Consider the following 18,093-nt stretch of genomic DNA (forward strand, 5'->3'; position numbering starts at 1 on the left):
AGGGATGGAGCATTCACAACCTCCCTGGGCAACCCATTCCAGTACCTCACCACCCTCACAGTAAAGAACTTCTTCCTTATAGCCAATCTAAACTTCCCCTGTTTAAGTTTAAACCCATTACCCCTTATCCTATCAATACAGTTCCTAATGAATAGTCCCTACCCAGCATCCCTATAGGTACCCGTCAGATATCAGAAGGCTGCTATGAGGTCTCCATGCAGCCTTCTCTTCTCCAGGCTGAACAGCCCCAACTTTCTCAGCCTGTCTTCATACAGGAGGTGCTCCAGCCCCCTGATCATCCTCGTGGCCCTCCTCTGGACTTGTTCCAACAGTTTCATGTCCTTTTTATGTTGAGGACACCAGAACTGCACACAATACTCCAAGTGAGGTCTCATGAGAGCAGAGTAGAGGGGCAGGATCACCTCCTTTGACCTGCTGGTCATGCTCCTTTTGATGTAGCCCAGGATACAATTGGCTTTCTGGGCTGTGGGTGCACACTGAAGCTGGCTCATGTTCAGTTTCTTATCAACCAACACCCCTGAGTCCTTCTCCACAGAGTGCTCTGAATCTCTTCTCTGCCCAACCTGTAGCTGTGCCTGGGATTGCTCTGACCCAGGTGTAGGACCTTGCACTTGGCTTGGTTAAACTTCATGAATTTGGCATCAGCCCCCCTCAGAAGCATGTCGAGGTCCCTCTGGATGGCATTCCTTCCCTCCAGTGTATCAACCGAACCACACAGCTTGGTGTCATTGGCAAACTTGCTGAGGGCGCACTCAATCCCACTGTCCATGTCACTGACAAAGATGTTGAACAAGACTGGTCCCAACACTGATCCCTGAGGGACACCACTCATTACAGGTCTCCAGCTGGACATTCAGCCATTGACCACAACAATTTGCGTGCAGACATCAAGGCAGTTCTTTATTCACTGAGTGATTCACCTATCAAATTGATGTGTCTCCAATTTAGAGACAAGGATGTCGTGTGGGACAGTGCCAAACACTTTGTACAAGTCCAGGTAGATGACATCAGCTGCTCTGCCCCTGTCCATCATTTCCGTAACCCCATCATCGAAGGCCACCAAATTGGTCAGGCAGGATTTCCCCTTAGTGAAGCCATGTTGGCTGTCACCAAGCACCTTGTTATTTATCATGTGCCCTAGCATGCCTTCCAGGAGAATCTGCTCCAAGATTTTGCCAGGCACAGAGGTGAGACTGAGTGGTCTGTAGCTCCTTGGGTCATCCATTTTCCCCTTTTTGAAAATGGGGTTATATTTCCCTTTTTCCAGTTGTCAGAAACTTCATCTGACCGCCATGATTTTTCAAATATGATGGCCAGTGGCTTAGCAACTTCATTCACCAGCTCCTTCAAGAACCGAGGATGGATTTCATCAGGTTCCATGGACCTGTGTACGTTCAGGTTTTTAAGATGGTCTCGAACCAGATCCTCTCCTACAGTGGACCTAGAGTCTTCATTCTCATAGTCCCTGCATCTGCCTTGCAAGACTTGGGTGGTGCGGTCATAGCTTTTGCCAGTGAAGACTGAGGCAAAGAAGTAATTCAGAACCTCATCCTTCTCCAAATCCAGGGTAGCCAGTTCCTCTGACAGCTTCAGGAGGGGCCTATGTTGTCCCTGGTCTGTCTTTTATTCGCTAAGTACCTATAGAATCCCTTCCTCTTACCTTTCACATCCCTAGGCAAGTTTAATTCCAGCTGGGCCTTAGCTTTCCTAACCTGGTCCCTGGCTTCCCGGACAACATCATTCTACTGTTCCCAGGCCGCCTGTCCTTGCTTACACCTATTATAAGCCTCTTTTTTCCTTCAAATTTTCCTCAGCAGCTCCTTATCCATGCAAGGAGTTCTGTCCCTCCTGCTGCACTTCCTTCTAGTTGGGATGCAATACTCCTGAGCTTGCAGTAGGTGATCCTTGAATATCAACCAACAATCTTGGGCCCCCTTGCCCTCTAGGTCTATATCCCATGGAACCTTACTGAGCAGGTTCCTGAAGAGGCCAAAGTCTGCTCTCTGCTCTCTTGTAGTCCAGAGCAGTGAACTTGCTGCATGTTCTTCTCACTGGCCTATTCTCCGGCATTCTTAATTTGCTGCCCAAAATATTCCTGGACCCCTCAGCTGTCCTTGGTCAGATCTCCTGCTTCATTTCCAGAGATTACATTTGCACTGATTTCCCTATGAAGCTCCTCACTTCACTCTTTACAAAAGAATTTAAAAGCCCTATAGTACTTCTGCTACTCAGAAACATAAGCAAGACTTCCCTGCAGTGAAACCACTGTGCAAAGTACAATGCATACTCCTTTGTCTTGCTGAACCTTGGATGGGAGAAGCAAATGATTTAGCTGTTGAACAGCTAGTGTGCTGTTAGTCTATTTGGCTGCTATCAATCATTCACCTGGGGCTGACTCTTTCTGCAATTTGCTTGCCAGTGCAAATACTAGGTGCCAGACACCATAAGCCAATACTAGATAAAGTGATATCAACAAATGTCAGAAATTTTATCCTTATTTGATCAGTGCTTATATATATATTTTAAAGCTACTAGGAATTATCTCCTGTTTGGTAATTTGTATTCTGAAAAAAAAAAAAAACCCACCCCAGTGTAATAGGGTGACATGGTTTAGTGTGAGGTGTCCCTGCCCATGGCAGGGGGGTTGGAACTAGATGATCTTAAGGTCCTTTCCAAACCTAACTATTCTATGATTCTAATATTCTAATACTTTAGTGGGACTAACAAAGTAGACATAATTTTTTATATACTTTTTAAAATGTCTATTTCATTTGAGAATCTGAATAAACACTTCTCTTTACTCTGACCAAACTGTGTTAAACAACCATTTAAAATGTATAGCTATTGACCCTGGTGAATTTACTGCATGAAAGCAGTAAGCTCTTCCGCACTATATTTCAACATATTGTTAAGATAAGTGTGGAGTGGATTTGACTATCCAGTGCAATTCTAATGCTATCTCATTACTACTCATGTTGCTGCAAAGATGTCATAGCACAGACAGACTGAAAATACCTTTTTTTTAAATTATCAACAACCACAAAAATGTCAGAAGTTGTTTGTCTTTTAGTACATGACTGTCTGAATAGACAGAGTGAACAAAACCTCTGAGGACTCACCTCCAATGACTTGTCCTTATGTAGTAACCTTTGAATAAGCTCCAAAACATTTAGCTTGTTAATCACTAGTGCATCAAACACTGCATTCAAGCCCTAAGCAACAAGAAGAAAAATAAGAGCATAAGATGGAGCAGCTGACCACATCTTATATTTCACTTCTACCATGAATTGTTGAGCATCTTAATTCTTATTCCAAACAAATAGAGAGATACATTGGTAGTAATGACAGCAGAATGGTAAATTAAAAACCGAGCTCAGATGAGTAGAATATCATGTAACTGTAATGGGGCTTCTCCTGTTACGTGGAATAACCCTTCAGGGAATGCCATGTACCAGCAAGCTAAACCCCATATACACAATCACAACAGTATTCTCCTTTCCATCTTCTTTCCTAAGTGTTCTGCAGCATAAATGCTGCAGTCAAAAGTAAGGCTTCTGTCAGTAAGGTGGAGTTTCTTTAAGCCTTCTGCATATTTTTTGCTGTGCAGCATGGTATCTTTTGACTGTCAGTTTTCAGAAATGCTATTTTTAAAGTGTACATAAATTCTCACAAAAAAGGCTCTGAAATATTTAACAGAGGTACCAGGACGGCTTTTCCTGAAATTACACAAAAAACTAGACCGTATTTGGTGTTTTGCAGGACTACACTTGCAGATACTGCCCCCAGATAAGCAAGCAAGCAAAAAAAATTAATTATCCAGGGGTAGTTCTGTTGAGGTGACCAATAAAATCCAAATTTAACATTTTCCCATGTTTTTTCAATGTTTCAGTGATCACCAACCTTGATAATTCTTGAATATTTAGCATATACCCTAATAACTCTGAAAATTACCTCAATGTTCTAAAGACTAAATATATAAAAACACAGCAAAACCAGTTCTAAGTGAGGCAAAGAGTACACTGGGAGGCCTCAAGTCTCTTTCTAGCAGTCAAAGGGAGAAGACAGAAGAGAGGTTAGAGTATGGCATGGTTCCTTGCAGACAGGCCACCTGGCAGTTGAAAGGTTTTTGGTTCACTAGCATGGAGATAGGAAAGCAAGAATACTGCTGAAAAATCCATTCAGCCTACAAGCAATTTTTTTAATGTGTGACTCATCCTTTCACCCTTTGACCTGTGCCCCTCAGCACAACAATAAATATAATTATCCTAGCAAAGCAAGAGCAAACAAATAAAAAACTCAGATCCAAGAATATTTCTGTGTCTGCTAGCGCAAATAATTGCTTCATACTACTAATGGAAATAATTGCACCATGTTTAAGATAATTCCTTATGTTTTGCTTACAGCATCTCCAAATAATACATCAATCTACAAGTTTCAAAAATAATGTCTTAAGGTAAGAAGTTTTCTGTGATTATTTCTCCCTTTTTTCTAGAAAGGCCAAGAAGGTCTTGCTGCAAAGAATTCTTCTGATTCTGTTGCATTATGCTAGTTAAAGCTATAAATTGGATTTATCTATCAAGACCTATCTATGTAAAATATAAAAATCACTGATGTAGCATTTCAGGTAGATTATTTGATCACTCAAAACAGAATGTCTTCACTGAAGTAATAAAAACCAAGAACATAATAAAAGTGAACAGTAACTGTATCTGCACAGGTAGATCCTTAAGTAAGGGACACTAGGAAGAGATGCAATATTAGAAATGCATAAACAATGGCTATACTTCCAATTACATTGTTCACAAAAGCAAGAGGGTGGAGCTTTTAAAAATGCTCTCCTCAGTTATATCATTGTTCATAAGCCTTCAACAAGAGGTTCGTAGGCCTACTATCTCGAAAATTACATTCAAAACCAAGACCAATGAAAATTATATGCATTAAAACTAACACTGTATATTTTTTAAATTTTGCAAAATAGTGAAGAGATATATGCAACCTGCTCACAGAAGATAAAATGAAGAATTCCAACAGATTGGCAGGGACACAAGACAGATCTATCAGAATAATGCTTTTTGTCGACATTAATTAGTTTTCTGAACAGAACAAAAAGGTGTGTGTATGATTAGCTGTGGAAAGGATTAATCCTTATAGGCTTTACAACTGCACTTGACAGATGCTGAGGTCAAAATTCAGTCAATAAGAGTATTCTTACCAGTATTGTAATTCCTTGTTCCTTGCACAGCATGGCTATTGCGCCTAGGATAACACTCACCAACACCCAGAATATAGAAAAATTATGTCCTTCCTTATCTGTCAAAATAAAGCATGCCACAGTATTAGGTTTTTACATTTAAAGGTAAAGTTAGAAATCTAAATTAAAATTAGAATTTTAAAAACATACAGCATTTAATCTCACAATCTTTTCTGTCAGTCAAGATCTGGATGCACAGACTTAAAAAGCATAGGGCACCTCTTGCAATATGCTGGCATTTGTCCCTTTATTGCAGTCATTTTCTATTCTCACAGACATCAGAAATCTCCCTATTTGTTAGATGTTTTAGCCAGATTAATTAGAATGGCAGAAGCTTCACATAGTTTCCACAATTCATCATCTGCAAAGGTTAATTCCCAATATTTAAACACATTTATCATCCTTAGCCAGAGCTGTATCATTACTGGCCATTCTCTTCCAAGCCACCATAATAAGAAGAAATTCTTTCTCATAGTTACACATGAAGTGTCACACATGCAAACTGTTTTAACTGTAGTCTTATCTACAAAGGCACAATGAGCTGCTTCTCCAGGGCTGCTGCATTTAGCAGGTACCTCATGTCATTTCATTAGCACTGCAATGGAATGCCATGGAGCTCAAAAATTTCAGCATCTGAGCAAAGAAGCAGTTAGTTCTTGCACTCAGGAAGCAGTTTTACAGCAGGGTGAGGAACGCTGGGGTTAAGAGATCAAGAGTACAGCTTCTGCTCAAAGAAAGAGTCTTTAAAGACTACACCATGTAGCTGATTTTGGGTACTACAAGCAGGCATTTCTGAGATTAATATAACAATAAGCCTGACTTCAGCCAAGGTACTATCACACACAGAGTACATGGATACTTCACATAAAAACATAACTGTCACAACCTCTAATCTACAGATGCAAGCAACAGAGGGAAGTGCTCTGCTCATTCAGAGGCAGTTTCTTGGTTCAAGCAACATGGGCTCTACAGGCATCACAAGAACCAATCTTTGACTTGGCACGTGAAAAAATAAAGTTGAACTCTACATTCACTAACTGCATCCCTTTCCTACTTTCCCTGATGTCTAGAGCAGTTCTTTCCTACTGCTAATGCAGGCTTGACCTCAGTACTTAAAAGGAACTGCAATAATGGTCTATGGGAAGGGTGAATGGCAGAAGTAGGCACCTACACCTAAGCTAGTATACTAGGCTTTCTTTCTCATTGGTTGAGAGAAGGGGACACCTTTAGGGATTAAGTTACCTAATTAAATGCAATGGTTTACCTTTCAGAGAAGTAGCTGACTCTTCACTGATTATAAAGGGAAACTAATATACTAGCTCAGGTGTTGTTTGGTCAGATACAAACCATAACTACAAGCCTGGGTGAAAAGGATCTGCTGACATTGGTCTCCTCTATCATTTGAGGCAAACTACTTTTGTGGCAGAGAGCAGAACTTTTCATAAAAATGTGTAGAAAAACAGGTTTGAGGTTGCTTCTAGCACTCCTTTCTTATTTAAAACTTAAAGCTTAAACAATGTGAGTATTAAGATGTTTGAGATTAATCATTGCAACACCCAGCAGCCATTTGTTCCTTCTCCCTCCACTCCAAATTATATCCTCACACTTAACATCAGAGGTGCAGATGTTACAAAGTTAAAAGAAACCCATCTAAATGAAAGATGTCATGGGATCTCAACAACAACAGTACAAAACATGGAAATACAGAGTACATAATGACTGAAGTAAAGAAACACTGCAACTAAAAAAAATGTAATGGGGAAACTCCAGCTCACATGAGTTATACCGAACAATAAGGGTTGGAGTTCATAGAGGAAGGGTGTTCAAAATTCGATCTAAGAGTACTGCTAAGAATAAAAGGAACCTGTCCTAAATATATCCTTGAAGGAGCTCTTCAACTCTTCAGAGTCTGCAATACAACAGACTGTTCAGCCAATACAACAGCCAGTTCAGCCAGTTCTTGAAATTCAGTGGGGTTGTTTGTTTGCTTGGTGGGTTTGTTTGTTTAATGGAGAAATAAACTCTCTACATAGAATGCAAAGATGGAAGGCAAAGTAACTGACTGTATTTACAAAATGACAATTGGCCAATTGTAAAAGTGTAAAAGGGAGAACAGTGAACAAACCCAATGGACTTCCCTGAGTTCACTCAAGTATGCTTTCCTCTACTAAGAGATCTCCTCTTCCCAGAATCAAATTCTGGTGGAAAGTAAGTCAGAGCAACTAAGCACTTCTCAGAGAAGCAGTTTTCAGTACACAAATACAAATGATCTTAACATAGAAGCTAGTTGGAAGTATATATAGTAAGAGACCAGCTGGTGATTCACAAATGCTTTGATGATTCAAAATGTTAAGAGTAATAGGAAAAAAGGAACTAGGTCAAATTATCAAGAACAAGTGTAACAGCAGCACACACACAGAAACAAACTCAGAAAGCTCACATCATGAGAAAAGATAATGTATGTAAAGAACAAAACCCACAATTCCTTAGATATATTTGTAAGAAGAGCAGCAACAAGGAAGGAGTTATTCCAATACTCAGTGGGAAAGTAAATGGACAGTGCCAAGAAAACAGAAGTGTTCTGTGCCTTTTTGCTTCACTTTTTCACAACGAGGTTAGCTGCAACCAGATAGTAAGCACACCACCAGCAGATAGGGAGCAAGAACAAAAAGCAACAATAGTGAACTATAAGACTTTATAGAGAAGTTTATGTATTCCAAATTACGATTGGTTAAATTTCCTCCAACAGGTCCTGTGCAACCCAGAGTAATCTCTACTGTTACCTCTGAGAAGTCATGAAGAACACATGAGAATCCAGAAGCTTCAAATAAAATAAAACAATGCCAACATGCCTACTTTTAAAGAAGAGATACAAAAGGATAAGCTAAAGAAACAAAAAAAAGTAAGCTGACTAGTCAAAATTACCCAGAAGAAAACACAAAATAGTGAGACAGACTATTTTTTAAGTGAACTTCTAAGGCATAAAAGGATACGATTAACTGTTTACCAAAGACATACAGGTTTGTGCAGCCTCTGCAAGTTTGTGTTTGACACAAAACTGGAAGGAGTGGCTGACAGAGCAGAGGATCATGCTGCCACCCAGAGGGACCTCGACAGGCTGGACAAATGGGCTAGCAGTAACCTCATCAAATTCAACAAGGAGAACTGCAAAATCCTGCGCTTAGAGAGGAACAACTCCAGGCACCATACATGCTGGGGATCACCCAGCTGGAAAGCCCTTGGCAGAAAAGGACATCAGAGTTCTGGTGCACACCAGACTGACTGAACATGAGTCAGCAATGTGCCCTTGCAGGAAAGAGGACTAATGGTATCCTGGGCTACATTAGACAAAACCTTGCCAATAGACCAAGGGAGAGGATCCTTCCCCTCTACTTAGCACTGGTGACACCACACCTGGAGTAGTGTGTCCAGCTCTGGGCTCCCCAGTACATGAGAGCCACAGAAATACTGGAGTAAGTCCAACAAAGGGCCAATAAGATGATGAAGGGACTGGAGCACATCCCCCGAGGGAAAAGGCTTCGAGCTGGGACTGTTCAGGCTGGAGAAGGCTGAGGGTGATCTCATTGATATACATAAATACCTGAAGGGAGGGTGCAAAGAGGACAGAGCCAGGGTGTTTTCAGTGATGCCCAGTGACAGGACCAGAGAAAACAGGCATAAACTGGGTTCAAACTTAAACAGTAGAGAATCAGGCTGAATAGAAGTAAGAAATTCTTTATGGTCAGGGTGGTGAGGCACTAGAACAGGCTGTCCAAGGAAGTTGTAAACGTGCCATCCCTGGCAGTGTTCAAGGCCAGACTGGACAGAGCTTTGCATAACATGGTCTAGTGGAAGTGTCCCTGCCCATGGCAGGGGGGTTGGAACTAGATGATCTTAAGACTCTTTCTAACACTAACTATTCTGTGACTCTTTGATACTGATGCACAAGAGGTGCTGTCTGAACATAAGGAAAAGCCTTTTACTCAGAGGGTGACTAAGCACTGACACAAATTGCCCAGAGAGGTTATGGAGTCTCCATCCTTGGAGATATTCAGAAGCTGTCTGGGCATGGTCATGTACAACTGGCTGTAGGTGACCTGCTTCAGCAGGTCAGCTCAGATGACCTTTAGGTCCCTTCCAACCTTGCTGGTCCTTTTCCAACATTCTGTGATTTTGTGATCTAGACCTCCTTCTGAAGGAAATCTGTCTTTGCTTTCTTTTGCAGTCTCAAAAGGTCAATAAGTCATACATATAGTTGTAATACTATGAAAATTTATCAGTGATTAAACTTCAAAGAGAAAGAATTTCAATTAAGAAGCGTTTTATCTTGTGATTGCTCCTGACTTTGCACACACAACACTCCCTCCCCCACCCCAGTTTACAGAAATCTCAGTAAACTAGGCTAGAAAAAGACACAAAAGACCAGAATCCAGCAATGCCTTCCCTTTTTTTTTAATAGTGATTTGAGAATGTATAGCACTGCATAAGTGCTAATTATTATGAGATACATACATGCCAACAGAAGTAATCAGTCTAACAAAGCACATTCCCTAATGCAGTGCTGCTTCCCACCAGAAGAATGTTGTGTCAGAAAACGAAACCAATCTTTCATTGGCACCTGTGCCTGGTTGAAACTGGTACACCATATTGTGAGTGGGCACTGTGCCACTCTAACAGATGGACAAAATAGTAACCATGCCAAAGAAACAGAGTAGTTGCCTTTTTTTTTTTTAAAACTATAGAAATAAATTGTTTCTATACAAAACCAAAAAGCATTGCTCACACAGTCCCTTCTTTAGGAGGACTTTAAGTGTGAAAGTTGAGGGGATTCAATGAAATACCCATAGAAACTAGAAACAAGCCATGAGGGCTCCTCTAGGTAGGCTGCCAGACTCCAGTATAAGCATTCCTAGAGCATACACAAAATTTTTTACAGTGTGGAATTGACTAATCCTTAATTTATGAGGAGCCTATTGATGATACACCTCAACTCTGTCTTCCTAATGCTAATTCTATTTTGAGAGACCTTACCTTGCAGTTTCCTAAATCCACAAGTCAAATGAAAAACAAATGAAAACAAATTCCTTCAAAGTTAGGGATATGAAGAAAATACTCCATTTAGAGTGCCAAGATTAGTCTTACTTTTAAGTCAATATAACAACATCCCAAATTATTATTACCAATTTAAACACTGAGGCAATCTGCACCCCCTTCTTCAAAGCTAATTGAGCATCTTAGGGCTCAGCCAGGTGACAGCTTGGAGCAGTTTAAGCAGTCACCATCTTCAGGTGAAACCCTGTAACCAGTTCTGTGAAAGCACCTACTCCTTTGAAAGTCGAAGCAAAGTACGTTATGTTGAGCTCCTGCAGAAATGTTTAATTGAAATAGATCAAATGCTTGTATAATCCATTAACATGCCTCGCCTAAGGGAATGGCATCTTCCAATCAAACTATTAGAAGTACTCATCTAACCAAGTTCTTAGAATTGCCTGCTAGTCAATTGCTAGGCAAAGGAGGAAGAATTATCTAGTCTTAAAAGATCATATAAGAATACACTGTCAGAACTGACTTAAGCCTGAGATCTCCTGTGTATTTGGAGACACATTCTACTGCAGCTCAACATTTTACTTAATAATGAAATTGCAATAGCAAATGCCATTTCTAAACATATCCAAGAAACTCAAACTCATTACACATAGGCTACAGTAAGGGGATTGTCTATCCCTGAATTACACCATCTGGGGACAAACAAAAGTTAGCACTAATTCTACAAAAAAAGTTTTTGTTTCTGCTCTGCCCATCAAAATAATTTAAGTGGTTACCGTCTTCACCAATTCATTCTCTAAAAGCACCTACTCCTTTGAAAGTCTAGTTTTTCCACAGGTAACTACTGCCCTTCCAGGGTTTTCAAATATGAATAGTAGAGCACACAGATGAAAATTCATGTTTAATAATAGTAAATACCTCTTGACCAATTGTGAAATAGCTAACAAACTCCCCGTAATAATAATCTCTTTCATACAGGAGAGTTAAAACATTTTCAATCTGTAGGAAAACCTCCATCATACAAAACTCCAATATTCACAACACTCATCACTACAGTCTACTTCATATGATTTATTAAATTAGCAATGAACTAGTAGATGCTTAGCAGACAACTACATAGAACAGAACAAAACAAACACACAACCAGAACAAAGTATTTTTTAGAAGTCATAGCATATGAGCAAGCAGTTGATCCCCTATTTAATATCCTGGCTAATATTATTCACATGAAGCAAACCATGAACTCCTCATTTTACATCACTCAGAGATCACCAATGCAGATGGCAAATACATGCAACTGGATCACTGTCAAAGTTGAAGACAAAGGAAGGCAAAATGAATACTAGAGCATTTAAATCGCCTTATGAATTCCCAGAGAAGCTGCATTAAAATTCAAAGTTAATAACCCACAATTCCCTTCAGAACATACCTAAACAGTTGTCAGCTCTTGCTGTCTCCAAAGCCTATGCACTGGATTTGTCCCCACAGCTGTGTTTTAAAACAGCAGGACAGAATGAGAACAGATTAGTTCCTTGCAAATATAAATGATTTCCTATCAAAGATGGTAACATCAGAAAGTGTATATTGGAGAAAAGTAACAATGTCTTAGAACTTAAGCAAGAAATAATTTAACACATAGTGTGTTAAATGCTTATACTTAAAAAGAAAAAATAATGCCACAGATTTTGGGTAAAAGAAACTGTCTACCCCAGATTCCACCAAAACAACAGACTACATCAGGCAAACAAGCTGTAGTATATCTTGAACTTCACAAAAAGCATTATTTGCCTTTCGAAGTTTCACAGTCTGACACCAATACTTCTCTGACTTCCCGACTGTTTTCAGAATGATACATACTTTCTCCACAGTACCCAAATCCTCCTCAAGAGACAAGTCCTTACTCTAAACAAGTAACAATAAAAAAATAAATCTCAGATTCATTCACTGAGATACCAGGTAAAACCACCCACTAACCAGTCTCTCTTCCACAACTTTTGTCTCCTTTAGAGAAGACAAAGAATGACAGTTCAACAATTACATCTACTCTACTGAAATACAGAGAGACTTCTGGAACACATCTGTACACGAATCTCACATAGCCTTGCTGCAAGAATAGTCAGGTTCTTCATGGAAGACTTAGATAATCTATTTGTCTGATAGTAGCATTAGGATGTTGCTGGTGACAAAACAGTACTTGTCACTGAGGACACAAACATATCAGTAGTATCAACTGAGGCTTTTCAATGTTAGTTTTACTCTGGCACTTCCTCAAAGTTCATCAGTAACAGCAAACTGGCAGTAATTATTATGGGTAGAGTGGAGAACAGGATTGGCATTTGAAGGGACCATGACAAGCTAGAGGAGTGGGCTGATAGAAGACTCATGAAAATCAAAGACAGAACTATACAACAGTCCAGGCTGGGGACTGCCTAGGCAGCAGTTCTGCAGAAAGGAATCTAGAGTTCCTGACTGGAAGGAATGTCCTATAAGGAACAGCTAAGGACCTCACAGGCTTGTCTAGTTTGGAGAAAAGGAGGCTGAGGATTCACCTGAATGTTCTCTACAGCTGCTTGAGGAGGAAAAGCAGAGATGCAGATACTGATCTCCCTGGTACCCAGTGACAGGATTTGTGGGAATGGTTCAAAGCTGCATGAGGGGAGGTTTAGACTCAACATGAGGAAGCATTTCTGTACCAAAAGGGCGGTCAGACACTGGAACAGGCTTCCTAGAGAGGTGGTTGATGCCCCAAGCCTGTCAGTGCTCAAAAGGCATTTGGGAAATGCCCTTAATAACATGCTTTTAATTTCCAGTCAGCCCTGAAGTGGTCAGGCAGTTGGGCGAGATGATTGTTACAGGTCCTTTCCAACAGATATAGTCTATTCCATTTTATTTCACCCACCCTTCTATTTACAAATGAATGATTTTCACAGCAAGGCACATCCAGGATGAACAATGAATCCCACACTAAGGCATTCCAAAATCAGTTTTTAGACCAGAACCATTCTGGCCTGAAACTTTGAAATGTCTGGATTTTGGCACATTGCTCATCAGCCTGGAGCAAGTCATGTAAGATTCAGAGGAAAGAGATACTCTGAAGCTCAGGTTCCTCCCTTCAGGGTCTATGCAAGATCTGCTAAAGAGCTTAGTCGTGCTGGAAATAACTTTTCATTCTTTTGTTTAGGACATGCCAGACAGTATCCGCAAGAGCATTAAATTGTCACCAGGCTACCCAAAATGAGGTAACTGTTGGAAGAGACTCAAGTATTTAACTTTGATACAAATTCTTAAGTACAAAGAATGTCTAGGCTTTTTAAAAAGTTACTGAAGGAAAATCAGGCAGTGAATGTGACAGTAAATACTGAAAACTGATCTGAAAGAGAAAAGACACAACTATGCGGGGAGACTGCAGTTTTCCTTGGCAAAACTAGATTTAAATATGTTTAAATGACACAGCTCTGACCCCGTTATGATGTAATGTCCAGTAAAAAATAGTAAGTGCTGCTTAATATCTTATCGACATTTTCCTTCTTCTGTATCAATTATAAGAATTTCAGTATAAGAATATTATTAAAGTTATGCTGACTTCTAAAAGGTATCCAAATGGCCTACACAAGTTGTAGAAGCACTCAGAATATTCCTAATGAGAGTACACATCACATTCTTAAATCATTCCTGAGGTGTCCTCCATAACAAAATCCTATATGAAAGTCCTATATGAAACTCTCCAAGGTAGTCCTAAGAATTTGGCTCGAGTTCATGCAAAAATTATTACCCCTAACATATAGGTCTACCTGTACCAGCAAATTGGAAAGGAAGTCACCAGTATTTTTCTTTGTCTCATTTACTCCAGCATTAACAAAACAAACACCAAAGTACAACCATACAAATAGGCGAGAAAAGAATAATGAGTGAACAAGTTCCCAAAGCCAATTTTCATCAAGAAATCATCTCAGTTGAAAAAACCAAAACCTACTCAAAGGGGAGAAAAATATCAAAAGTGAATAGGAATCACTGTAAATACAATCTGAAGTGGTAATATTTAAGTTAAACTTATGATATCAGAAATAATAAAAAAAGCTCCAAAACGTCTAAATACAATCAGCAGGAGGTACTCACAGCATCTTAGAGCTCACTGTGGACTAACTTACCCCCTCCTCAGCCTACACTAAGCTGTATGACGCCATGACTATGTTGTTAAGTTAGATCACCTAAAGCCAGCTCAGGTACCTCTGCAATACACTGCCAGCTCCAGTTAAATGCTACAGACCACGCCTATTGAACTTGTATTATACAAGTTTTTCACAACACAGCTCCTCACAGGTTCACCAAATGATTCTTGTATTTCCTGTTGCAGGGCACATTCACATAGCAGACTGCATGTCCTATACAGTTTTTCATAATCATGAATTCATGTACTATAGTGTGTTTATTTACCAGAGCGCCAAGATAATTTTTCCACAACTGTATCTGAACTGCCAACCTGCATTCAGATCAAATAATGCAATGGATCTAAAAGCTCACTTGAAAGAATATCTAAAATGGAATTGAGCAATTCCATTGTTAAATAGAGCTGTCTTACAAAATCTCTGAGTAACGCTATATTCACTATGTATATGCCAGCACTTGCATATTCCAGGAATTTAGAGGGCTTACTCATATGAATAATTCTGTACAATTCACTAAAAATACAATTAAGGTTCTTAAAGTTCATTTCCATTTAAGCCATCCCAACATAACGGCATAAAGTGCTCTAAAATATTTAAGAACATACATTCATAGGTTTTCTTTCTTTCAAAATACTTATTAAAATATTTATTTATGCTTCTAAACAATAAAACATTTAACAGATAAGCCTATTATAAAACAGAGTTTTCTTAAAATAAATTCTTGGTGTTTAACAGGAATTAGGGACAGCAACCCTTCCAACTCTTCTAACAATAAATACCTGCTAAAGCATGTTTGGTTGGTTGGTTGTTTTTAATATTTTATGAGGGTATAAACATTAATAAATTCAAACCACATCAAGCTGACACTTTTAGTTTTGCTATATTTCACTGAAATGTATGAATGCAGAAAATATACACAATGTAAAATTTAAGGGGCAAACAGAATGCTTACTTTCTCTAAATGCTTTACAGTAGCCAAGGAATGACAACAAAAAGAAGAGGGCACACAGTAGGTCTGCTCTGCCAACAATCCCGGCAACCTTGAATAAAAAAAGAGAGAAAAGTTTCAGATTACAAGATTTTATTCTTAGAAAACCTGAGATAAAGGTATACACACACATACAAAGTAAAACGTATAAAAGAATACTGCTACATCACTTCTTTTTTTTCCCTTTTTTTAAACTGGTTTACTGGATTAGTGATACACACTTTTGTAAGCCACATCCTAATTTTGACGGGGTATTGCTTAATATCAACTAGGTGAATGGTTTGGCTTTAATTTATGAAAAACTACTGTTTTAAGAAATAAAGAAGGATCTCGCTGGAAAAAAATGCCCCATTCCATCTGGGTTTTTTTTGATCATGTTGCCTGTCAGTAGAATTTTTAGCAAACATCCTGAACCCCAGTAAAATCAGCAGCTCTGCTGAAATGCAAATCAAGACTGTCCACTTTCAGAAGACAAGCCAGCCTTCAAAGTGCAGGCTGAACATTCAGAATAGATAAACAGCTTCTAGCCTGCAGAATCAGGAAAAAAAACAACTCCACTCTGACAGTTTTTTGTGTTCTATCAATTGACTGCATTAAAGATACCTTCAAATGCGTCTTGTAACAGAAGCTGTACTAATGCGAAACAAAATGAGAAGCACATTCTGGGACTTCCATCCTCCTGATATGTGCCAATCTATTTAAATTAAGAGCATTCTCAGGGCCATCACCAAGCTTTGGTTCAAGCCCTTAAACTGTATTCACAATAACTTGCCAAGACACAGCATGACATATTTTTAGATCTTCATTCCTTAATTACACAAGTGTCAGATACATGATGAACTTTTTGTGGAAATCATAACATGGGGTTGGCAAGGCACAGTATAGGCCCTGATGCTGGGACCTCACTAGAACATACCCCCAGAGTAAGGATCATAGAAAATACCCCTTCCATTTTAGTCTAGCTCTACTCCCTGGAGTACTGGGTTCCATGTTTCCAGACGATGCACATAGAGGCATTTTGGAAGCAGAGCAGAACACTTCCAGGTTTGTTTTTGTTTTTTTTTAATGTCCTTTTTGAAGTGATGTTTCAGGGACAAAAGCACAAACTTTTTTTTGTATAGCACACCAGTTGTCCCATTTTCTGAGTGGAACAGAAAGAGGAAGGTAAAAGTATAAAGTGTATCTTCATTTTGTTTAAAGCTGGTTGCTAACCTGTCTTATGAGACGGGCATTTTTTGTATGAATATGAACTGATGGCACAACTATTACTTAGTAACATCAGAGAGAGAAGCGCAGAGGCATGAGAGTAGGACTGAATACACTGAAGAGACTCTCCCCCACTTTTCCCTCAGCTTCACTTGATACCGTAAAAGGAGAAATTGCTGGACTCCTAAATGCAGTTCAGAGAAACTTATTAATTTATCCAAAGCCATCCATCTAACTTCACTGCTTTTTTTTTCTATTTTATAAAGATATTAAGAGAATTAACTCAGTGGCTGTGGACTGCTTTAAAAGGTGAAAATAATGATGTGTCATTATGTTTCAGGAGCTACTCTCAGCTAATGAGATAAAAGTAAAGGTGAACTGACACAATTTTGAAAATAAATGCCAACTTGTTACAACAAAGAGATTAAGAGGCTAATAACACACATACGGCCTCAGATTACTACAACAGTACAATGTTATCTCAAATGCAGGATCAGGTCTGTAGTCCTGGTAACAAGGTAAACAAAAAAAAACCCCCATAGTTTTAAATTAGCATCAGGAATATTCTTATGTCTGTGTTTCATTTAGTATTCCATCACTCAAGTGTTACAAAGAATAACCGTTTTACAGAAGAGAAGACTGCACCACAAGAGTGTTTACATGTAGGTAGAAAAATGACAGCTGTTTTTCTTACATAGGTACTGAAAGCTGTAAACTTTTCAAGGTCTGTTTTATGTGACTGTTTTCTGCTGTATATACCAAAATCCAAAGCAGCAAGCAGACAGATTCCTCACAATTTTATGTCAAAATATGCCATCTCATCTCAAAACCAAGATGTCATGATACTTAAAATTCAGATTTAAAATCATGAAGATTGCTTTTTGAGGAGATGCTGCCTGATACACACTCATGCTAGAACCATAGCAGTATGATGACTGCTTCAGTGCAGCAAGGTTTATTATTCACCATGTAAATGATCAGAGGCCTTTGTTTACTCCTGGATCTTAGAAGACATATGGTATATAAGCATCCTACTTTTTTCCTCTTCTTCCAATGTTTGCCATAAGTATACACAAGTCTTCAAACCTCATATATGCAAGCAAACCACTTCACTTGTAATTTATTTGACATGACCAAGGTCTTACTAACATTTGCCTGCTGATTTAAATATATTTTTAGAGTTAAATGTAATGAAGATGATGATTATGGATAATGATAAAGGAGTCAACAGTAGTTTTATCACAAAAACTCAAGTGAGATTTCTCTTTACATGTCAGATCATCAAAAGCACTGAAGACTTGTTTTACTGCACTTTGACATCTAGAACTGGTTTTGGAGAAAAAAAAATACAAGGGGCCCTTCTGACATCAGCACAACATGCCCTCACGATGAAGTTAGTCTGCAGGTGAGCAAAT

At 39.1% G+C, this 18,093-nt stretch overlaps 1 protein-coding gene across 2 annotated transcripts in view; it reads right to left on the reverse strand.

The window, feature by feature from the left end:
• The window catches only part of TMTC4 (transmembrane O-mannosyltransferase targeting cadherins 4), a 55,210-nt gene that overhangs the window by 25,268 nt on the left and 11,849 nt on the right, over positions 1 to 18,093 (reverse strand). For both annotated transcript variants that reach the window (XM_005145228.3, XM_031045572.2), the window contains 3 exons: positions 15,437 to 15,524; positions 5,234 to 5,331; positions 3,141 to 3,233 (listed from right to left, as the gene is read on the reverse strand). In XM_005145228.3, coding sequence (XP_005145285.2) covers positions 3,141 to 3,233; positions 5,234 to 5,331; positions 15,437 to 15,524 — 279 coding nt within the window. The remainder of the gene's footprint in view (positions 1 to 3,140; positions 3,234 to 5,233; positions 5,332 to 15,436; positions 15,525 to 18,093) is intronic.

The sequence above is a fragment of the Melopsittacus undulatus genome, chromosome 2, assembly GCF_012275295.1.
Source record: "Melopsittacus undulatus isolate bMelUnd1 chromosome 2, bMelUnd1.mat.Z, whole genome shotgun sequence".
NCBI lineage: Eukaryota > Metazoa > Chordata > Aves > Psittaciformes > Psittaculidae > Melopsittacus > Melopsittacus undulatus.